Genomic DNA, 22318 nt, shown 5'->3' with positions numbered 1-22318 from the left:
GATTGGTGTCGGGACTTTGCACTCCGGCGTACGAAGTGCTAACCAAGGTCTACAGCAAACCTGTGCTCATCAGCTGTACCAGCGATTCCTGCACGCAAGAGTGGGCAAACAAATCGGGGGTAGCAGGCGAGACACTGAACAAGGCTGCCCTGGCATGCTTTTGAAAGACGTGCAGATCGTGGACAACCTCCCGGGTTGCGGATGTGTTAACACTCTGAGGCAAAATTGCCATAGTTACACAAGACAGGAACTTAGTCTTGGGGTAGATTCATCGAAAAGAAAGCAAAGAGGTTGCACCAGACTACAAATATTTTCTGTTCGCCCCCTGTAGTTTGAGCGCGCTTGGAGCTTCACTGTGGCGTGCCGCTGCAGCACAGAGTGGTCCAATTCTTGTTACACAAGTGAGGGAGCTAGCTATCAGGCACAACTGTCTGAAGCCGCAACTCCTGTGATCAGAGTCCGGATGGTTCTCGGTGTCATGACCATCATGTCGAGAATGTAGTGTTGCGCGTCGTGAACGCGTCTGGGCGGGGGCCGGTCGTGGAAAATGGCTGGGCTTGCGGGTCACGTGAGGCATTTCTTCGGCTACGACAATCTCAAATGTTTGAGCCTCTTCCTCTGTTCCCCACGCGAACACGACGTTTGACCTGTACACCACCCACGACTCTCCGACCACTATACCCGCCCCAAGCAAGCTCGAATCACCTCACAGCTTGACATATCTCCGCCCGTCTACACCTGCCCCGACCAGAAATTCGTGTTCCGCACCCAGCCCTGTGGCCCTCGAAAGCGTCTATCCGCCCCACAGCCACTTCCCACGCCAACACCACCACAACAATGGCGCCTACCTCTTTCGCTTCGGCAGCGGCAGGAAGCAATGCTAGCGCAGCGCGTGCAGAGTCGAGTGCAGAATGGTACGTATGGCGCTTCCCAGCAATCTGTACCTTGCATACCCATACCCACACCCGCCATCCTAGCTCCAGCTCCATAGCTGTCGAGTATTGCTCCCAGCCACTACCACTACACACCATAGTTCCCGATTCTTCTTAACTCGCTCGCTTCCACCATGACCAATGACGTGACCTACGTGCCCAGTGCTCACCAGACATTTGATAGGGCTCGACGGACAAACGGTGCCACGCAAACTTTCCGGCGGCCTTCACACGCGACCTCGCTCTCCGGATCCACCGCCCAGTCGTCTTCGAGAGACACTCCTGCCTATCAAAACTCATCAAATCCCGGCGTTTACGTGCCTCCGCATGCGCAACCCGGACGCAATGGCAGCACTGCAGAGGGTCGCTTCTCACGGGAGCAGCTGACGCAGCTGTTCAGGACACAGAGGGATAGCGATGAACTCCTGGACGACCTGTCTTCGCTGTCTATGGGCGGCCTGGAGCAGCACGCCGCGAATGGAGCATCGAGTGGTTCGTGGGGTCGCAACCACGACCACAGCAGGGACATTCAAAGCGGGGTCGACCAGTGCTGGGATCGCGATGGCAGCATAGAGCCGCTGAGTCTTCGCGACCTGACGGACGAAGAGAGAGAGGTATGTTCTTGCTTCTTGTATATGTCTTCGTACCGCCATCTAACATGCATTCTGCACCTAGGTCTTTCTTTCGTCTGTCAACTCCCCAATGAAACCGCCTGTGCAGAACACGAACAAGGACGGAACCCCCAAGGAAGGTCTGTCCCTGCGCAAGACGTCGGTATCGCAGGGTGGCGGTACGCCCTACGGCGTGTCATCGCCTACGAGCACCCGCCCAGGCGGTCGCCGCCGTGACACAAGCGAAGCTTCCTACTTCCCTCAGTCTCCAGCGACTTCACGATTCGCGCGCGAAGAGTCGAACACAGTCACCCCGCCACCTGCGCTCGTGCGCCGCAGGACCGACTACAAGGAGACAAGTGCGAGCGGCAATGGCGAGGAGCGAGACAAGGACAAGGGTGCAGCTGAGAATGCTGGACCTCATGGTTCTTTGAAGCGCACAACGACTGCGCCCTTTAGCCCGGGCGGCACCACTTCACCGTGGTCTGCATCTGGGGGCGGCGCATTTGGGGCCTTTGGTAGCTTTGGTAACCCGCAGCCGGACAAGAAGGCCGGGCTCGGAAGCATGCGTGGCGAGAGCAGATTCAAGGGACTCATGGGTAAAACCAGTGTTGAGGACTTTGAAAAAGAACCAAGGGAGAAGGCCTCGCTTAGCAACCTCGGAACGCTTAGCGAGGCGGAACCAGGGAAGTCAAGTGGATCGTGGATGGAGGCTCGTTCAAAAAGGCCCATGAGCAACGACACGGATCCTTACCCAGAAGACGACATGCCAACTGGTAGTGCAGCTCTACGCGGCGGCGACGATCTCAGCCCCCCTCGACGACAAGGCCAAGGAGCATTTGGAACACCGCAACGCCCAGACGGACGCAACGACGTGTCTGCTGTATTCGGAATGACACAGGATAACACTGGCATGCGCGACATTTTCCAGCGTGGAGACTTTACGCACCACTCTCCCATGAGCCCAACCGACACCAACCCGTATCAAAGCCCCAATCACGCGCGCGACGGGCATGAGGATGATTCAGATGGCTCGGATGGCCAGAACGCGCATTACCCAGGCATGGGCAGTTTCCAAACCGACCAGCCTGGCCCTCATGGTCTGCACAACACTTTTGGAGGACTGGGCGGGCTCGGACGAGCTCCTGGACCATTCGAAGTAGCTGCGAGCGATCGTAGTCAGACCTCCAGCGTAGGACCAGCCCGAGGGTTTCCAACTCTTCCTGGCCTTGGTGGACTGCCTGGCCTAGGTGGTGCCTCAGGGTGGCCCTCTGGGCCTCAGGCTCTAGGAACTCCTATTCGAGAGCGCGGTCTAGGTGCCTTTGACGGCGCATTTAGCAACGTTGGAGAAGCTCAGTCGCCTTCACTCGCTGGTCTGGGCAGCAACTCGTTGTTTGGTGCGAACTCGGGCCTGGGGCACGGCACAGTGGGACGATCCAGTAGATTGGGATCTCTATTTCCTCGCCTCCATGCAAGAGCAGATGCGAAACGACCAGCACCGACCTTCCGTGGACGACGGCGACCGCCAGCAGAGCATGACTGGCACCTTCCGTAGAGGTGCATTCGGCGGTCAGGCTCCTCGCACGTGACACTGACAGCCCTTTCCGCACGATTGCGAACCGTGCGCTGTTCGAAGATTTCTCTGGAGCTTCCGGCGAGGATCACGGCTTACCATTTGGACAAGCACAGTCCAACGCAGCTACCACGTCGCTGCTCAATGGCCGCACTCAACCAGACTCGCACTGCTCAACCATCAACCCCAGGCGTCAACAGTCCTGCTTCTAGTCAACCTCCTCCGGCCCAACAGAAGACAATGGTAATGCCAGACAGAATGAGGTGGATCTACCGTGATCCTTCTGGGAATACGCAAGGACCATTCTCCGGACTCGAGATGCACGATTGGTACAAGGCCGGCTTCTTCTCCCCCGAACTGCTAGTCAAAAAGCAAGAGGAGCCAGAGTACGAGCCGCTCGCCCAGCTTATCCGCCGCATCGGAAACTCTAGGGAGCCCTTCCTCGTGCCTCAGATCGGTATTCCACATGGGCCGCCTACAGCTCAGCCAGGCAACTCTTGGGCTGGCTCTGCTGGTCCAACCCCGACTCCAGGGGCCCAGCCTCCATTTGCGAACAGTTTCCCTAGCTTTGGGACAACCCTGACCGCGGAGCAGCAGAATGCACTTGAGCGTAGAAAACAAGAAGAACAATATCTAATGGCCCGTCAGAAGGAGCATTTGGCTGCGCAGCAACAAGCGCTTGCCAGGCAAGTTCAGATTGGCGGCATCCTGCCCAATCAACTGCAGCATCACGCCAGTGCCCACAGTCTGCAGAGCCAGCCAAGCTATGGCAGCATCACATCTCCAGGTGGCTATCAACCTTCGCCTAGTCAAGGAGGTGCCCCCGGTGCGTCCGTTCCAGGCCTCATCGATAATGCCTTCCGAGCTGGGCCCGGAACCGTTCCAGGGCTTGGTCCAATTGGCCCAGGCTCCGAGATGGCGGGCAATTCCAGGGAAGAGGACGTCCCTGGCCTGATGGAGCGTCTGAACATTGGGCGTGCTGGACAGCCTCCGTTCGGCGCGGGTCAGCAGGGCTTTGGCCAGCAACAATCTGAGCCCACCCATGCTCAGCAGGTCGTGGCTATGCTCAGCGATCGCGCCCGCTTGCAACGCGAGCAGCAGGAGCATGACACAGTGCAACGTTTCGCCCCAAATGACCAGCAAAACGCGCAATCGTTTGCTGACCGGTTTCAACAATTCAACGAGCTACGACTTCAGACTGACTTGGACCAATCTGCCAAGGTTGCACCACCACCAGAAGGTATCATAGGAAAGCCGTCAGGCTCTCAGGCACAGCAACAGGGAGATCAATCCGAGTCTGATTCTCCCGACTCCAACGCCCAGCAGTTCCAGACAGACTCATCGTCTTTCGGCCAAGAGCCTTTGTCTCTGACTGAGCAGGTTCAGAAAGCCCAATCAGCAAAGCACTCGCCTCAGCCCCAGTCCGCATGGAACAAGGTAGAGCCGGCCATCTTCCCATTCCCGCCTGCGCCTTCGCAGTCCCCACTACCTGCTCCAGCAGCACAGAGAAAGCCAATCGTCGCGGAGAATCTCACAACCGAGTCTCGATCTGGTGCCGCAACGCCTGCTGCCGACACCCCTAGTGCCTCGATCGCTCCATGGGCCAAGGAGCCTGCAGAGGCCGCTAGAGGTCCTTCTCTGAGGGAGATCCAGGAAGCTGAAGCAAAGAAGGCTGCTGAACGCGAGGCATTGGCAGCGGCTGCTCGCCGTGAGGCGTTCGAGAAGGAGATGCAAGCCCAGACGCAATCACCTGTTGTACAGCCAGGTCTGCCATCCAGCTCTACGTGGGCTAGCGGAGCATCGCCTGTCACCCCTGGTGGAGCTGCTGCGTCCGTCTGGGGAGCTAAACCAGCACCCGGAAAAGCTGCCACGCCATCCGCCTCGCTCTCGAAGAAGACGCTGCAGCAGATCCAGAAGGAAGAAGAGGCGCGCAAGCAACGCGCCGTTACTCAAGCCGCTCAAGCCGCTACTGCATTTGGTGTCGCCGCTCCTGCTCCCTCGGGTGGTAAGCGATATGCTGACCTCGCGAGCAAAGTGACAACAGCAGCACCCAGTGCCCCGGGCGTTAACAGTGCCTGGACAACTGTCGGTGCCAGTGGCAAGACCAAGCCTCCGGGTAGTTCTACCCCCACGCCTGCTGCGGCTACGCGCTCTGTCAGCACTACAATCGTGCCATCTGCAGTCAAGAAGCCTACAGTGACTCGCAGCACTACAATCGGTGGCCAGTCTGGTAAGCTCAACGCTGAGGAGGAGTTCCGCAAGTGGGCTGTCAATGAGCTCCGTCACGACCTCAACAAGAGCATCAATGGTATGTGTCCTCTCTCACCACCTTCAAAGCACCATGCTAACATCCTTCCAGCCGAAGACTTTGTTTCGTCTCTTCTCAGCTTCCCCGCTGACGCTGAGCTCATTACCGAATCTGTGCACTCTGCCTCCAGCACTTTGGACTCTCGCCACTTCGCCGAGGAGTTCCTCCGCCGTCGCAAGCTTGCTGACAAGGGCATCATCGACGACCGCAACACTTCTTCTCCTGCAGAGAACAAGTCGTCAAGCAGCGGCTGGTCCGAGGTTGCCAAAAAGGGCGGCGCATCGACCCAGCCGCAGCAGCCAGCGTCTCTCGAGAACAGCATCTTCAAGGTCGTGGCGGCTAAGAAGAAGGGCAAGCGTTAGGCAAGCTTCGATGAGACTTCGCTGGTGGGATTCTTGAGGAACAAGAAGGCATGAAGGGTTTGTTGAGGACTTGCGCTTTTACTTTAGGAGCGAAAGATTTTATGCAGCGCGTGGGATGTTCGTGTTAACGATGATCATGATGGGATTGAGTCATGAGCGCTGAGGGATCGATAATGTTCGTTACCCACGGCCGGTGTAGCATAGTTACAATCGAAGCTGCCGCTGCACAAGGACGTCTTTCAATGTTGATGGTGACATTATGTTCTGTGCAAACAAGGTGAGAGAGAGCACGTGAAGGATAATAGTGAAGTAAAAGCCCGTATGCATTGTCCCATGCGCCCAACAGCGCCCATAAAACAAGAAGGTATCTCATGAACTCATCCCAACCAAAACAAAACTCCCTCCCCAGTCCCTGCCCCATTTACATGGTCCGCCAAAAGTAGTTCGTGTAGAAATGCCTCGAGAACTTGGGATCAATCTGCACCACATGCACATCGCCCTTATTCGCATTCCTGATCACCGCCTTATTATACTCGCCCGTCGTGCGATCCGCCTCGACATCAATGCCCAGACTGCGATACAGCTTGAGCTTCAGCACGGTCGCATCCTCGCCAGGCCTCTCGACGGCGCCCCCCTCAACCCCTTCCTCCTCCAACTCGCCGCTCACATTGCCCAATCGCACAAGATCGGCCTGGAGCCTCTCGCCCTCGATTTCCAAATCACTAGCCTGCTTTGCGATTTTGAATTTCTCCGTGTCCAGACGCAAGATTTCCGAGGCGTGGGAGACGGCGTTGTGCTGGGTGAGGGTGTGCGAGTGGTTGGCCGCGAGGGTTTGGTGGGTGCGGGACAGCGCGGAGAGTTTTGCGCTGAGGGATTGGAGTTCCTGCGTGCGGAAGGTGGAGAGTGTGGAGAGGGAGTCGGAGATGCGGTTGAGGGATTCTTTGTCGTTGGCGATTTTGAAATGCGAGGTGCATTGGGAGATTAGCTGGGTGGGGTGTTAGTATGTGAGTTTGGGTGGAGGGGGGATGGGGGATGGGTGAGCGTACGGCGGCGGGATCTTCGTCGAGGAGCATTTTGAGGGTGAGGTTGTTGTCGCGTGGAGTTTTTGCGTGGGTTTCGTGTTTGAAATGGGTGCGGCTGGGTATGCGCGTTCGTGGTTGTGTGGGGTGTAAAATTTCAGTGTTGGCGATACAGTCGTGTTGACGTTTGTTGTTTATCGTCCGTGCGCGCAAAGTCGCGTGCATGGCAACGACCAAAGTGTGGCGGGCTGCAGCTCCCGCCACAGCTGGACGGGAGCCACGAGCGTACGTCACATTCGGTTTCACGAGACATGTCAGGACTGCTGGTGCACGCTACCTTGGACTTTGCCTTCGATCGTACCTGTGCGCATTATGCTCTTGGATAATTTCTTACAATATCACACAACCAAGTCGCCTTCATTGCCGTGTACGTCGTTTGGTCGCCTCGTTGTGGGCTTTTCGTAGAGACTAATGTCGAACAGACGCCGCCGACGTGGAGTCGCCGCTGAAGCCAGAAGAACTCCAGGTTCTGCGAGCGCAATACGAGAAGGAGGGAGAATACGTCGGTCTACAGACCAAGTTCAACTACGCATGGGTATGCAACTCTCAAACTGCCCCCCGCACCACTACCGAGCAACATACTCACCTTGATAGGGCCTCATAAAATCCAACTCGCGCCCCGACCAGCAAGAAGGCGTGCGGCTGCTTTCAGAAATCTTCCGCAATTCTCGCGAACGGCGGCGCGAATGTCTCTACTACCTCGCTCTCGGAAACTATAAGCTCGGAAACTATGCCGAGGCACGAAGATACAACGAGCTTTTGCTGGAGCGTGGAGCCCGCCAACTTGCAGGCAGGCAGCTTGAAGGGCCTGATCGACGAGAAGGTGGCAAAGGAAGGTCTCGTTGGAGCAGCTATTGTTGGCGGACTGGTTGTTGCGGCTGGTGTGGTGGGGAGCATGATGATGAGGACCAAGAAGCGGTAATGATTTGAAGGCAGCTCTGGGAAATATGGACGACTTGGATGACTATTGGAGTATTGTGATGCTCCAGCAAGCGTAATGCATAGGCGTTGGTGGTTTCAATATCTTTGGCTAAGACTGTAGAAACGTCCAAGCAGTCTTTCTGTACATGCAAATCGATCGAACTGTCTTCGCTACGATCCTTTCACTCTTGCAGGCACCAGTATGCCCATCTATGCCTGACTCTACAAACATGCTGTGACTGGCAGTTGGTGCCGCGGATGGGTAAAGAAACAGATGGAATGCCGAAGAAAGCCAAAGACAAATCGCCGAACAAACGAAGAGTCAAAGACAAGCACACGACAATCAGCCTCTATCGTCAAAAAGGCCAGCCTCACGCTTCCCACTTCGGAACTTCTCATATTGTTCTTTTCGATACTCGAGAGGCGACATTCTGCAACTAAAAGCTCGGCCTCATCCTTGGTGGGATAGTGGACCCTGGCTCAGGCCCGCAACTTCGCGATCTACCCGCGACAACGTCACCGGTCTCGCGAGCAAGCTTCAAGACGCCAAACTTTGCCCCCAGTCTCACCACCTCCGACGGCCACTTTTCCTCGCCCTAAAAATCCTCCACGCATCCGCCCAAGTCATCCGCAACTACTCTAGTTGCAATTAGCCACACCGTGCTATTGGTCATTCCAGCGCAGCGCATGACAAGGTGCTGAGACTGGTCGACTCCGCTGGGCTTACTTGCTGCACCAACCCGTGAGTCTACCATCCTCGAGCCACCCGTTCCTCACTCATCACCATACCTAGGCCACACCTACACAATCCTACTCTCCGCCCACTACCATGGACCGATCTAGCAATCCACCCGCGCCGGGCCAGACCCAGACGCCTGCCCACCGCGACATGATGTTCTGCCACGAGTGTGCCGACGAATGGTATCGAGACGAACACGGCCTGACCTGTCCGGAGTGCGGCTCAGACTTCACCGAGATCGTGAGTTGAAGTTGCGCAACTTTGCTTCAGCTCGCCCCACCAGGCTGGACAAGGCGAAGACATATCGAACCCGCTAATGCCGTCCAGATCGAAGACAACAATGACCCACGAGACAGCGCCATGTTTGCCGACGGGGGCGACGACGATGAGTCGATGCCCGACCTCGAACGACCCCGACACAACCCGTTCGCCAGCGAGGACCCAGACGAAGGAGATATCAGTAACTTGCAGTTCACACAGACTGCGCCAGGCAGATTCAACGTCCAGGCGACCATAACGCGGTCCGTCTCGCCTCAGGAGTTCCGAGCTGCTGGTGGAATGGCGCCAGCCTCGATAGGCGGCTTCATGTCCATGCTCAATGGGCTGACAAGAGTCGCGGGACAAGCACAGGGTCAACAACAACGAGGCCAAGGTGAGGGGTTGTTCGGGCAGGACCAGAATCAGTCTGCTTTCCAGGAGGCTCAGGGTCAAGGTGCGCCGGGACAACCTCGAGTCACTGCGTCAAGATTCACATACACGGGCGGAGCAAGACTGTTTCCTCGGGATGCGAACAACCCAGAACCACGGATGGAGCCGGTGGATGATATCACAAAGTATGTGACCAAAAATGGATTCTGGAGATGATGCTAACATTGAAATAGCGTGGTTACTGGACTCATGGCTGCACTGGGTGCTCCACCTGGTAGCTTTCAAGCCGCTCATCATCATGCTGGTGGTGCCGAAGCACAATTCCAAGGTGACCAGGATCGCGATGGCAATGCACACCTACACCCCGCGCACCCGTTCCTTCAACTTTTCAGCTCCCTTGGCATGGTCGGACCTGGCGGCAATATGGGCGACTTCGTGTACTCGCAAGAAGGACTCGACCGCATTGTCTCCCAGCTCATGGAACAGACAGCTTCCTCAAACGCTCCTCCACCAGCCCAACCGTCCGACATCGACAGCCTGCCACGGAAGAAGGTCGATGAGGAGATGCTTGGAGCAGAACACAAAGCAGAATGCAGCATATGTATGGACGAGGTCAACATTGGCGAAGAAGTCACTGTCCTGCCCTGCAAGCACTGGTTCCATCATCAATGTGTCAGTGCATGGCTGCGAGAGCACGACACCTGCCCACATTGCCGAAAGAGCATCTCAAAACACGACGAACAAGCGCAATCGCAGCAATCGCAGCAATCGCAGCAATCGCAACAGTCGCAACAGTCGCAACAACCGCAGGCATCATCTCTGTCAGCAACGACCAACCCTGGAGCGCCAATAAATCGAACAAGATCGATGCCAGGCGCGTTCGATGTATCTGGTAGCGGAACGCCTGGAGATCCATTCGTCGTTGCAGGCGACAACGGAGCTGCTACCACTGGTGCCCAAGCGGAGGCCAACTCGTCATCCGAAAACAACAGCATGACGGATCGGATACGCAGGGGTTTGTTTGGTCCACAGCAATAGGAGTAGCATCCCTTTGTTCTTGAGATCCAAGCTGACCTGTCTGTGTTTCTTGATCAGGAAGAGAGCGGTTGCGAAGAAGTCGACAGCGAGCCAGGAACATGCGACACAGCTACTCCTTTTCGGGACATGGTCGCTCACTCTCCAATACCTCCGAGTCCTCCGCGCCTGAAATCTTGATCATCAGGACGGTTCCCCCGATCTCTGGCCGATTCAGAAGTTCTTCGCACCTCAGTACTTCGTCGGCCTCATCGGTACCGGATGTTTATGATGAAGATGAGGAGGAGCGGATACGTGCACAGCCTCTTTCCTAGTAAAATCCTTTGATACGGCGTTTTCTTTTCTTTGTGTTTCTTCGCACTTTGCCCATAGACTATAGCGACTTTCAGTTATGGACAGCATCTTCATGGCGTTTGGGGCGTATTTATTTTGATCCCTTTAGGGTTAGATCAGTGGAGCGAAGATGGAGTTTCACATGATTACACAACTTGCTCCTGACAATAAGCATTGGAAATGATTTTGTTACCTGTTGTGTTTATCGTGCGTTCTCTATTCTGTTAGGGCGAGCATGTCAAGAAGCCGTGTTTTATTATTTTTGATTACATGTTTTTTCTGGATCAGTGATATTGAACGCTTGAGCTGATGAAGGGATTGTTCTTGTTTCCATTGTTTCTTCCATATCAAGGTGATCCGTAGGTTTGGGGAAAGGTAACGCATCATTTAGGAGCGCAAGGTCTGTGAGGTACAAACTCTGTGGTCCTACAGTTAGTCCCGCGTTCAGTGTCCGGATTATAACAAACACGAATCGTTAACTCCCTTCATTCCGATAATCCCGATATCTCCCAACCGAGTTGAAATAATGCTGGATCGTGCCTTACGTAAGGCGGGGTAGTAAGTCGACTCAAGTGAGCGTATAAAAAGAGAGTAGAATATACTTGAGATTCTAGAAGTCGGTACTTGAATTCTACCTTCATCTTCACCACGTGTAAAGCCTCCCAGCTGCCAAGCCTTCTCTACAAAATCTAACTTTCCCATTTCGAATAATACCCTTCTGTGCCACAATGTCCTCTGTAATCATTTTCGGCCCGACAGGTCAAGTGGGATCTATCGCTGCCCATGCGGCTGCAGAACAAGGTGCCAAGGTGTGGCTAGCGATGAGAGACACCAGCAAGAAGATTCCCAGCCTCGCAGAGGACTCAGGCGCCTTCCACCGAGTCCAAGCCGACCTCCAAAAGCCCGAAACCGTGCTCCAAGCCGTCCAGACTTCAGGCGCACGGCGCGCTTTCATCTACCTCGTGCACGGCGCACCCGACCACATGCGGGCCGCCATTGAAGCGTTGAAAGCCGCGGGCATCTCGTTCGTCGTCTTCCTGAGCAGCTTCACTATCCCGACAAAGCACGAGTTGCGGGCCATTCCCTCCTCGGAACTAATCCCTCATGCGCATGCGCAGGTCGAAGCGAACCTGGACGACGTGTTTGGGCCGGACGGCTACGTCGCTGTGCGGCCCGGATGCTTCGTCACGAACCTGCTGTCGGACAAGGCGGGCTTAGCCAGTGGGCGTGTGGTATTGTACGGCGCCACGTTCCTGCAGGATAACATTGCGCCCGCGGACATTGGCAGGGTGGCTGGTAGCATACTCGTGTCTGGCCCGCGGAATGGACAGAAGAAGGTGTATCTCTATGGCCCTGAGATCCTGTCTATATACGACAGTACTGTGAGGATTGGCAGGGTGCTGGGTAAGGAGTTGGAGATCACGGCGCTGGGGCCCGAGGAGGGTTACAAGAGGTACATTGGATCGGGCATGCCGGAACATTTTGCAAAGTACATGGTGGACGTACTGGGTACGAAGGGCAGGGATAAGGGGGATGGGGAGATTTTCCCACACTATGAGGAAGGAGTGAGGAATGTTGAGCTTTATACGGGAAGGCCGGCGACTAGTCTTGAAGACTGGGTGAGGGAGAATAAAGCGATCTTCAGTGCGTAGTAGAATGTGCAGGGAGTAAATAGCAACATTGCATCTTGTGGCGGAATACTTTTTCTTAGCCAGTGTTGTTGGGGTCGTACTGGAGACATGGTTATCTTGAACCTTGAGATAAACAACGGCCAAGTGAGCAATCCGACAAATCATTCAATACATACTGTAATGTTCTCCATGACCCTGCCCATGTCGCGAAACGAATTGTGACAGTGACCGGGCTTGTAGCGGTTTTAGATCTCCACGGTACACATTGCATGCTGGTAGAATATCCAGTCCGAGAGGATCGGCACGAAATATTGCTACAGTAAGGGTGATGTTGATATTGGTTCCCTTGCACGCGATGATTCTTTTCTTCATTGATTGTCTGCTTCAATGTTGTCAATTTAGGAGTCAGCATTCCTCGATGTCAGGCGTGGTGATTTATGATTGCCAGATTGTGTGGCTGCTTCGCTGCCCTAGATTGTCCATCTTCATCGCTGCTCCTCTTGCTTTGCCCATTTCATTATCGCATGTGTCGCAACGCGTTGCACAACTAACAAAATTACACGCACACGAATGTTTTGTAGTGTCGATGTAACGAACGTCTCTGGAGCTGGTGGGTCTATACACGAGGGATGTATACCATACAGCAGCGGTATAGTTTGAATACCGTGCAGAGTAAAGACTCGTCCTTGCAGTTCAGCTATTGTATAGCCTTGTCTATACCTACCATGTTAAGACAAAGCTATCCGTCAGATCAATGGATACCAATAATCGTGATTTACAGAGGCAGGACGTGCTCCAACAGTAGCGCGATGACGATGTCGTGCTACTGCACGTGATCTCGGGATGGCGCAACACTTCAAGCCACCTCATTTCCCACGATGTCCGCCATTCGCTTCACTTTCGGCGTTTTCACGTGCCCTACCCCTCGGCGAAGCCAACGAGTCACCAGAGCAACAAGGAAAACTTTGACGAGCTGGAGGAGGGGTCGTGGACAGTTTGCGATCTGATGTGCGATATGGCGGTGGAGATGTGGCTAGCGCTAGAGGACGGGTCGACGGTTATGCATGCAGGGATTCGGGTTGGACAGGTCTGGCGGCTCTGGGGTGCATTGGCGGTGAAGAGATTTGCTCTGCTTTGCTGAATGACGACAGCAGCGTGAACGCGTTGAAGATGCAATGGGTATATGGCGTGATGTATCCCATGTGACGATGATGGCAGTGTGCGGTACCTGAGGGCTGCTGTCCACGTCGATGAATGAGGTGAGGTGCAGTGAAGCTTGACGTGTCCGAGCGCGACACCGCGACCGACATTGGCGACAGGAAAAAAAGCGGAGAAGGATGCCACTCACCCTGTACAACGCATCAACCGCCTCGGCCTTCAGCCCTGCATAATCGCCCTCGATCAGCATCTGTCATGATGGCAAGACTCTTTGCAGCGCGTCGTGTTTCAGGCGTGCCCTGTGGTCGAGGAGAGGCCTTGTTCGCAAAGCGCGTGAGAGGTCGCTTCGAGCACGATGCGACGACATAGCAGCAGGAGCAGATCAATTGGCAGACGCCGAGTCCGTCACTATATGTACCCGCCAGCGCGCGCGCGTATCCGTGCTCAAGCTTCATCATACCATCCCATCCCATTTCGCCCGGGTTGATGTTGTGCACGTTGGCAGCAGCACCGTAACACGACACCTGCGCAAAGCCATCAAAAAGCACTTAATACCAGCACCCCCAACTCGCTCCTGCTGCTCACTTCTACTCCCAATTCATACACACCAACAGCTTGCGGCAGTTCAACCGGACAATCGTCTCCACATCCCAACGCAACGTGCACCCCTGCAATTGGTCCGAGGCGTAGACCAGCGACCGACGTGGTTGTGCTTCCGTACATAAAAACTGTCGAGTACTTGACCGCTCTCGTCGCCGTGTGCAAGGCGCTCGAATCACTGATAACGCAATTTTTTCATTCGTCGAATCATGCCTAGCTTTGGGCGCAAACAGAGCTATGAGTAAGTTTGTCCCGCTGCCGCTCTCTGCTGCTTTTCTTTTCTCCCGAGCTTGTACTTTGCCAAACACAAACTTTTTTTTGTAACGACTCAGCCTTTTCGGTTGAGAGGTGTTAACGACTTACGAACGAACGCTTTGGTGAGAAGCTCTTTACTTCCTTTGTCTGCAGAGCAAACAATTCTGCTTTTGAGGTTCCAATTTCTGTCAAACTTTTTTATTGTTGCAGTCATTGGCTCTTACCTTACCTGCACACTGAGCCCGCTTGCTGCCGCTGTCTCACCCGATTGGACCATCGCTGACCACCTCTCTCAGTGTCTCGAGCAAAGAGCAGAAGCAGATCCTCGCTGACATCCAGTCGGGATCTCAGAAATTCGGTCGCCGCCTAACACGACGACCTTCACAAAGGCCACCACACAGCGGCGGAGATCTGCTTGTTCCCGTTACAGTAACCGGTGAAGCAGCTGAGCAACAGGACCGACGAGGACGCAAATCCACGAGTTCACAGCGCCCGGGTCTTCCCAAGCGCACAAGCAGCATGAAGCGAGCATACAACTACTTCTTCGGGGCTGGCCACCCGGAACCGGTGCCATCCATGCCCACCGCGCCCGTCACAACCACAGACACCACAGCGCCGAGCAAGATCGATGAGGCCCCGCGCGAGAACGGCATCGATACCCCGCCCGACACGCCACATGAGGCAAGCATTCCTGGAGGAGAGGACCGAATTGGTATGTATAAGCTCTTTTCCCCTCCAACTCCCAATAACACCATGTAGCACGTTCGTCTAGCCCTTATCTTCCATATCACGTAGCTCCTCAGTACGTGCCTGCCTCGGCTTTACTAACCCGTCGCTCGCCAGCTCCCTCCACCGAGCCCCCGTCTCCCTCCGACGACGACACGCTCGAAGTAAAAATCGAGAAGCTGCAGAAGAGGCTGGCACACACCGAGGCCCAGCTGTCCGAGGCACAAACCGTCGCACAGTCCCAGGACCAACATGTCAAGGTGTTGGAGGAAGACTACAGGGAGCGTGAGAAGGGCTTCGAAGAGCGCGAGGCTACCCTGCAACAGGACAAGAAGGAGCTCGAGGAGCACATGGTCAGCGTCGTCGTGCAACAGGTGCGTGAGGCAAAGCTCAAGGAGCGCAACACCGTCCAGGAAGAGTGGGCAGGCCGTGTTGCTGAGCTACAGGCTGAGATCGATGCTCTCAAGGCTGAGATCCAGGAGCTCAAGCAGACCATCCAGAGCCTAGAGGGTGGCAAGACCAGCGAGGACTCGATCCCACGCGCCGAGCACGAGCAGCTCTATGCCGACAAGTCCAACGTCGAGCAGGAGTTGGCTGCCGCCAAGGACGATCTGGAGAAGCTCACCGCAGCCCACGCTGAGAAGGAGGCCTCGCTGTCAAAGGCGCATGCCACCATTGAGGGTCTCCAGGCTGAGAACGAGACCACCAGGTCAGCCGCTACCGATGCCGGCGCCAAGGACGATAAGATCGCTGTTCTCATGTCTGAAATCACCGCCCTCAAGTCACAAATTGGTGACCTCCAGAAGCAGCACGAGGAGGAAATTGCTGCCCGTGGCACTCAAATCACCGACCTCGAGCAATCCCACTCTGCTACCAAGGAGGAGGCAGAGGGTCTCCGTGGTACCATTGCCGAGCTCAAGCAGACTCATGACTCTGAGGCTGAGGGTCTCCGCGCCCAGATCACTGAACTCTCATCCGGATCCACCGATGCTTCTTCCAAGGTATCGGAACTTCAGAGCGAGTTGGCCCAGGCGAAGGAGCAGCTTGTGACTGCCAAGGCTGAGCTCGCAACCAAGTCCGAGGAGCACAGTGCTGCCGTCGCTGAGGCGTCCCAAGGCTACTGAGTCCTCCAAGGGCGAGGTCGACAGCTTGAAGGCTGAGATCGCCGATTTGCAGGAGAAACTCAAGTCTGCTGACTCTGCCAACGGCGATGCTGAGGGTCTTCGTAGCCAGATCACCGAGCTTGAGAAGTCGTTGAAGGACGCTCAAGACTCGCTGGCCGCTAAGACTGCTGAGCTCGAGACTGTCACTGCCGAGAAGGACGCTGCCGTCAAGGCTGCTGAGGAGGCGAAGAGCAACGTCGACGCTCTTACCACAAAGATTGCCGACCTGGAGAAGGAGCTTGAGGGTGCGAAGAGCACTGCCAGCTCTGCATCCGAGGAGTCTGCCGCCAAGGTTGCTGAGCTTGAGGCTTCGCTGAAGGAGGCAAAGGACGGCCTTGCTGCTAAGGACGCCGAATTGGAGTCTGCCAAGGGTGCGGTATCGAATGCTTCCGAATCGTCGGCCGCTAAGATTACTGAGCTTGAGAAGGACCTTGCCGTTGCAAAGGAGGAGGCTGAAAAGGCCACTTCTTCGTCGAAGGAGGAGGTTGAGGCTCTGCAAGGCAAGATCACTGGTCTCGAAACCGAACTCGCATCTGCGAAGTCTGACCTCGATACTGCCCAGAAGGACGTTGCTGCCGCTAAGGACGCAGCGGAGGGTGACTCCAAGGGTCTCCAGACTAAGGTTGCCGATTTGGAGCAGGCACTCGCTGATGCGAAGGCCGAGACCACAAAGGCTTCTGAGTCTGCAAAGGAGGAGACTACCACCCTTCAGAGCAAGATCGCTGAGCTCGAGGCTTCCCTCGCCACTGCCCAGCAGGAAGCTACTTCTGCCAAGGAGGAGTCCAACAAGACTGTTGAGTCTGTCAAGGGCGATGCGGAGGGTCTTCAGGCAAAGATTGCCGAGCTTGAGTCATCCCTCGCATCCGCCAAGACTGATCTTGAGGCTGCCCAAAAGGAGGCCGCTGCTGCTAAGGAGGAGTCCACCAAGGCTACCGAGTCTGCATCAGGAGAGGCTGAGGGCCTCAAGAGTCAGATTGCTGAGCTCGAAGCTTCTCTCAAGGCGAAGGACACTGAGGTCGAGGAGGCGAAGAAGGCTGGCGAGGCGGCAAAGGGTGACACTGATGAGCTCTCTGCCAAGATTGCCACCCTTGAGGCCTCTCTTAAGGAGTCCAACACCAAGGCTGAAGAGACCGAGGCTAAGCTTACCGAAGCTCTTCAGACTGCCGAGACTTCCAAGACCCAGACCGGGGACCTCACCACCAAGATCGAGGCACTCGAGAAGGAGTTGGCTGATGCGAAGGCAGATGCGGGCAAGGTTGCTGAGCTCGAGGCCTCTCTCAAGGAGGCTACCAGCAAGCTCGAAGCCAAGGACGCTGAGCATTCAGAAGCCCTTCTCGTTGCCAAGTCGTCAAGCGGCGAGGCTGAGGCGAAGGTTGCTACTCTTGAGAAGGATCTCGCCGCCAAGGCATCTGAGCATGACTCTGTCAAGGAGCAGCTCGCCAGTGCCGAGGAGGCGAAGTCCGCTGCAGAGAAGGCTCTCGCCGAGCTTAAGGAGTCCGCTTCCGGAAACCAGGATGCCATCAAGGCCGCTGAGGCATCTCACGAGGAGACCAAGGCTTCTCTCTCCACCGCTCAGTCTGAGCTCGAGGAGTTGAAGAAGGCCAAGGCCACTCTCGACGAGGAGCTCGAGGCCGCCAAGAAGGCGACCGCCGAAGCCGAGGAGAAGGCTGCCAGTGTTGCATCCGCGTCCGGCTCTCACGAGGAGAAGGTTAAGGATCTCCAGACCCAGCTCGAGAAGGCCACCGCCGATCACGAGGAGACCAAGGCTGCGAAGGAGACTGTGGAGTAAGGACCTCGCTGCCGCCAAGGTAGGATGGCAGCAAGGTCGCTGATTTGCAGGCTCAGCTCGAGAAGGCCAACGCCGCACCCTCGAGACCGCAAAGAAGGCCGAATCTGAACTCGAAGAGGCAAAGGCCAAGACTCGCGACCACAGACGGAGGTAGCTCAAGGCATCCAAGCAGACTGCTGAAGAGGCCGAGGCTCTGAAGACTGAGATCGCCGCGCTCAAGGCTTCATCTGAGAAGACTGCTTCTGAGAAGGCGGAGCTAGACACCAAGATCACTGACCTCGAATCTAAGCTCGCTGAATCTTCCAAGGCGTCTGAAGAGCTCAAGGCTCTTGAGGTATCCAAGACCGACGTCGAGACCCAGTTGAAGTCCGCTCAGGAGTCTCTTAGCCAGGCTGAAGAGAACTCTGCCGCGCTCAAGAAGCAGCTTGAGGACGTGACCGCCGAGACCGAGTCTCTGAAGAAGGACCTCGCAGACGCCAAGGCTGCTCCTAAGGAGGAGGCCAAGGTTGTTGAGAAGGAACCTGAGGTCGCCGAGAAGGTCGTTGAGAAGGAGCCTGAGGTCGAGAAGGTTGTCGAGAAAGAGCCCGAAGTCGCTGCTCCCGTCGAGGAAGTCAAGGCCGCCGAACCTGTTGTCGAGGCACCCAAGGAGGAAGTCAAGGCTGCCGAGCCAGAAGTTGAGGCACCCAAGGAGGAGACTCCCGCTACTCCCGCCGCCGAAGACCCCGTCCCCGAGGCAAAGGAAGACGATGCCGAAGAAGACCCCAAGAGCCCCACCGACTCGACGCCCAGCACGCCTACCACCGCAAACGCGAATAAGAAGAAGAAGAAGAAGGGCAAGAAATAGAGTGCCCCCACCCCGAACACCCTCCATGGTAGAGAAGGAGGAGGTTGTGGATTAGAATGACGTCTGCGTGTGTGTGTGCTATTTTGTGATTTTTGTTTTTGCGAAGAGCTGGATTGAAAGAAAGGCTTTATACCCCCCCCTGAAGTGAGATTGGAAGAGAGACTGGGGATGGAAAGTTTAATGAATTGACGGTTTCATGGATTGGATACGAATTCGATGCGATGGATGTAGATAATGATACAGACATGAGGGCGATGGCATGCGTATATATCAATTTCTTCTTCTTCTTTCACTGGCTTGCCGATGTTGACGTGAGTGAAGACCTTGGATGATTGAAAGTTTTATAGAGGGTAGGTTGGAGCACCAGTTGCGCCCATATGCGAATCAGTATTCTGCTTCATCTATCTTGCTGTCACGATGCGGCGCAATATTTCTCTCTGGTCAATACGCGCGATGGGAACTTGAGTTTGAGACTGGGCTGAAGGACGGGATCGCCAAGGGGAGAGAAGTTTTGACGCAACTAGCCGAGTATATCAGGCTTTGCACGCAAGAAAAGGCATTATTTCCATTGCGATTGGCGCTCGTATCCGCGAGACTAAGACACGGTGAAAGCATGGTACTTGACCTCTATTCAGGCATGTCGCCGAACGTCACTGAGTCTATGAAGCGGTGATTTACGAGAGCACAGGGTCGACTGCGTAAAGATGTGGCGATTGCGGGAGGGGCAAAGCCGATACGAGGTGACGATGCAGATGGATGACCTTCTGGTCACCATATATATCAGCTTGGCGCGAACAGGATGTTACCATATCATCTGCACGAGCGCGTGCGTGTTGTCATGTCTTTCACGCCGTTGACGACCTACATTCACTGACGAGACAAGCTGCGTCCTTGATTGCACATTCTGCCCTTGCACGTACAAATCCTCACTCTTCTGTCGACGAGCGTCGTCAAGGTAGTGTGTGGCTTGGAAAGGAATGCTTGTGGCGTACCAACACGGCCGTCGGATCACGTGCGTAGCGATGTGTTGTACTGTGACACGTCGGCACAGATCGGCTGCAAGGAGGTGAAGCAGATCCTGCAGCAAGCCGATGCCCCAACGTGCCATCCAAGCGCGTGCAACAGAACGGTTGGCGATGGTCGCACGCCGGTCTGATATGGACGATTGTCTCGTCGGCGCTTTCAGCTCGATCGTCAAGAATGAGGCGTGTCACGTTCTGTGTTTGGCGGGCTCTCCGTTCGAGGTGGCTTTTTTCCAGGGACAGTGCAGGTTTCCGCTAGTGCCATGCACGTCGCCCGTGGAGGTGTAGCATCGTGAAGAACGATCCCTTTCCCCCACAAGTGCGCTTCCGATGGGCCTTCGATGACCTGGACCCGGGTTGCTGGGATTCTGCTCCCTTGCTCGCCCTGAGCAGTCGCGTAACAAGCTGCAAGAATGATCCCAACAACCAGGTTGCTGAGGGGTTGGAATACCGCCACAGGGCTCTCGGCTTCCACCGAGACAAGAATGTAAAGCAGCCCTACCGTCAACCAGCTGCAGGGGTCGATTGCGCTTGCGTTGAAAAAAAAAGACGCCACAGGTGATGTATTGAGCGCCGCTTTGCAGAAGTTCATGTGCGGGTGAGTTTCGATGATGAGGACTCATCGAGCGGGTCAAGCCATTTACTTTCTTCCTGCGGCGTTGAATTTTTTTAGAGGAGACTCTCGGGCTTTCGATATGACGCGACAATGAGAGCACACACAAGTTTCATGTGTGCAGGGGAGTTTTTCGTACTCTATCAAAAAGCGCTAGTCTGTCCTGTGCGATTGGTGGGGCTGAAGCAGGTGAGGACCGTTTTGGTGTAGTTGATGTAACGATGGAAAGAAACAGCGTTCGTTCTGTGTGACCAAGCAGAACGCCAACGGAACCTTGACCGCGCATTGAGCATCGTCTCTTTATCGCAGTCGTACAGTACTGACTTTCCAGATTAGCTCAGATGTACGCTGCGGATCCAGGGAGGGCTATCGAGATGGTGACGGCACCAGCTCGGTTCCTGCTTTTGCGGGAGAGTGATTATGAGTTACAGAAATTGATCCTCTGCTTTACGGCAAGCCGCATGATCGGGCGGCTAGTTTCAGAAGTATTGCGTATATTGCACAAAAAGCAAGTAGGGATCCAAGGCAATGGCGCGCAGCCTCGTGGTCCGTTGGTCTCAGCTTTGAGTAGGCGCGCGATAGGGCCCCTGTGTTGATGTGCTGTTCGTTGCAAGAGTAGTGCTGCGGCATGGCATATGTCTGCAAGAAGATCAGATGTCGCGATAAGGGCATTGGGGTCATGCTCGCGCGAAGATGGCCTTGATGCATGTGTGCCTCAATCCCATTTGGGAAGTCACGGCAGGCGATAGCGAGCGTGGAGAGGTATCAACCAACTATGTCTGCATGGAGTTTGCAGTTGCGATTTCGCCCTTGGAGGAGGAGGTCGGAGGACTGGCGCGTCAGTGATGTCGTGCATAGAAGCAATATACGACGGTGCCATTGGCTAAGGCTGGCTCTCCGGCCCCGGATCTGCAAGCTGGGGGGTGAATGTCGGGCGTCATGACGGAACGTGCCGACCAGCGTTCGCTCTGCGAAATCTGATGTGGCTGCGCTCTGAGGCCAAACTGTGGTCCTGGCCATGGGTAAGCGGATATGAGGGCCTGCACGGGTACTGGGTGGCAGCGGCTAGCTCCATGAAGCACGTTAGTTCTGGGCGTAAGATGAGATGGATGATAGGCGACGGAGCGCATGCTCGGCCATGATTCCTGCGTTCTACCTGCGATGCGAAGGCAGGGCTAGACATGCGGCGTCGTGATGGTTACTGTGGTTAAATGCTCGAAGGGGGCAGTTGTGGCAGGCTAATTGCCTGTTTGTGGTGCGGAGGCTGGCGAGGCTGACGTTTGGGGAGATTTACACAGCCTGCGGGCAACCGCGCTCAGGACCGGATCGGGCAAGAGCGTTGGGTGATGCGGCATCATCTTTGCTAAGAATATGCTCTACAACGGCGACGTTGATCAGCTCAGCCGCCATGGCACGGGGGGGGACGGTGCGTAAGGGAGCGCTGGGCCTGACCATCTGATGAGGGTAAGCAGCGCAGCGCAGGATGGAGGCGACGGAGCAATGCAACAGGCGTGGCAGCGTATTTCGGGACTTGACAGCTACAGGAGCGCGTAATGTGGTTCCGCCCCGCGCCGCTCATGCCTGGTGGACGGGTAGACAGGTGTCGATGCTTCTGTCCCGATGGGGCGGCTCCATGCAAACAGAGCGACCGCAACTTCCTCGTCGGTAGGGGCAGGCAAGAGCAACGGTACACGGCGAAGGAGCGTTCCGCGGGCTCGCAGGCGGCGGATCCGTGGTTACGTGCCATGCCATGGGCGCCGACGTCGAGCACACCAAAACGCCATGGTGGGACGGCGAATGGCTCCCTTTGCTGGCCCATCGCCCAAGCAGCCGCCGTAACGAGCTCCATGTCTGCTGGCTCTGCTGGCTCTGCTGGCTCTGCTGGCATCGTCGCCGTGCCTGGCCACAGACGCGCTCCAGTGGCTTTCTGGCGATGCGCAGACGGGCGGCAGGGATGCAATTAAGGTTGCCTGCAA

General features: G+C 55.7%; 7 protein-coding genes across 7 annotated transcripts; 6 read left to right on the top strand and 1 right to left on the bottom strand.

The window, feature by feature from the left end:
- Positions 1–837: 837 nt before the first annotated feature.
- SNOG_05895 (hypothetical protein) lies at positions 838–5786 on the top strand (the record flags this gene model as incomplete). The annotated part of the gene is made up of 6 exons (XM_001796236.1): positions 838–918; positions 1034–1546; positions 1608–2940; positions 3099–3315; positions 3374–5424; positions 5476–5786. 6 exons carry the CDS (start codon positions 838–840, stop codon positions 5784–5786), a joined length of 4506 nt encoding a protein of 1501 aa, XP_001796288.1.
- Positions 5787–6207: 421 nt separating this feature from the next.
- Positions 6208–6859, bottom strand: SNOG_05892 (hypothetical protein; the record flags this gene model as incomplete). Its single annotated transcript, XM_001796235.1, has 2 exons — positions 6208–6771; positions 6833–6859. 2 exons carry the CDS (start codon positions 6857–6859, stop codon positions 6208–6210), a joined length of 591 nt encoding a protein of 196 aa, XP_001796287.1.
- A 291-nt stretch (positions 6860–7150) lies between these two features.
- Positions 7151–7963, top strand: SNOG_05891 (hypothetical protein). The gene is made up of 3 exons (XM_001796234.1): positions 7151–7232; positions 7288–7400; positions 7460–7963. The coding sequence occupies exons 1-3, from the start codon at positions 7178–7180 to the stop codon at positions 7793–7795; spliced, it is 504 nt and encodes a 167-aa protein (XP_001796286.1). The 5' UTR covers positions 7151–7177; the 3' UTR covers positions 7796–7963.
- Positions 7964–8615: 652 nt separating this feature from the next.
- On the top strand, positions 8616–10211 carry SNOG_05890 (hypothetical protein; the record flags this gene model as incomplete). The annotated part of the gene is made up of 3 exons (XM_001796233.1): positions 8616–8765; positions 8853–9358; positions 9407–10211. The coding sequence occupies 3 exons, from the start codon at positions 8616–8618 to the stop codon at positions 10209–10211; spliced, it is 1461 nt and encodes a 486-aa protein (XP_001796285.1).
- Positions 10212–11269: 1058 nt separating this feature from the next.
- SNOG_05889 (hypothetical protein) lies at positions 11270–12193 on the top strand (the record flags this gene model as incomplete). The annotated part of the gene is made up of 1 exon (XM_001796232.1): positions 11270–12193. The coding sequence occupies one exon, from the start codon at positions 11270–11272 to the stop codon at positions 12191–12193; it is 924 nt and encodes a 307-aa protein (XP_001796284.1).
- Positions 12194–14704: 2511 nt separating this feature from the next.
- On the top strand, positions 14705–18707 carry SNOG_05888 (hypothetical protein; the record flags this gene model as incomplete). Its single annotated transcript, XM_001796231.1, has 4 exons — positions 14705–14897; positions 15029–16017; positions 16046–17854; positions 18018–18707. The coding sequence occupies 4 exons, from the start codon at positions 14705–14707 to the stop codon at positions 18705–18707; spliced, it is 3681 nt and encodes a 1226-aa protein (XP_001796283.1).
- A 2366-nt stretch (positions 18708–21073) lies between these two features.
- On the top strand, positions 21074–22306 carry SNOG_05887 (hypothetical protein; the record flags this gene model as incomplete). Its single annotated transcript, XM_001796230.1, is given in 3 exon segments — positions 21074–21364; positions 21380–21768; positions 21887–22306. 2 exon segments carry the CDS (start codon positions 21751–21753, stop codon positions 22304–22306), a joined length of 438 nt encoding a protein of 145 aa, XP_001796282.1. The 5' UTR covers positions 21074–21364; positions 21380–21750.
- Between the last annotated feature and the right edge of the window lie 12 nt (positions 22307–22318).

This window comes from Parastagonospora nodorum (assembly GCF_000146915.1).
Source record: "Parastagonospora nodorum SN15 chromosome Unknown scaffold_8, whole genome shotgun sequence".
Classification (NCBI taxonomy): Eukaryota; Fungi; Ascomycota; class Dothideomycetes; order Pleosporales; family Phaeosphaeriaceae; genus Parastagonospora; species Parastagonospora nodorum.
This window is presented reverse-complemented; position numbering and strand designations above follow the sequence as displayed.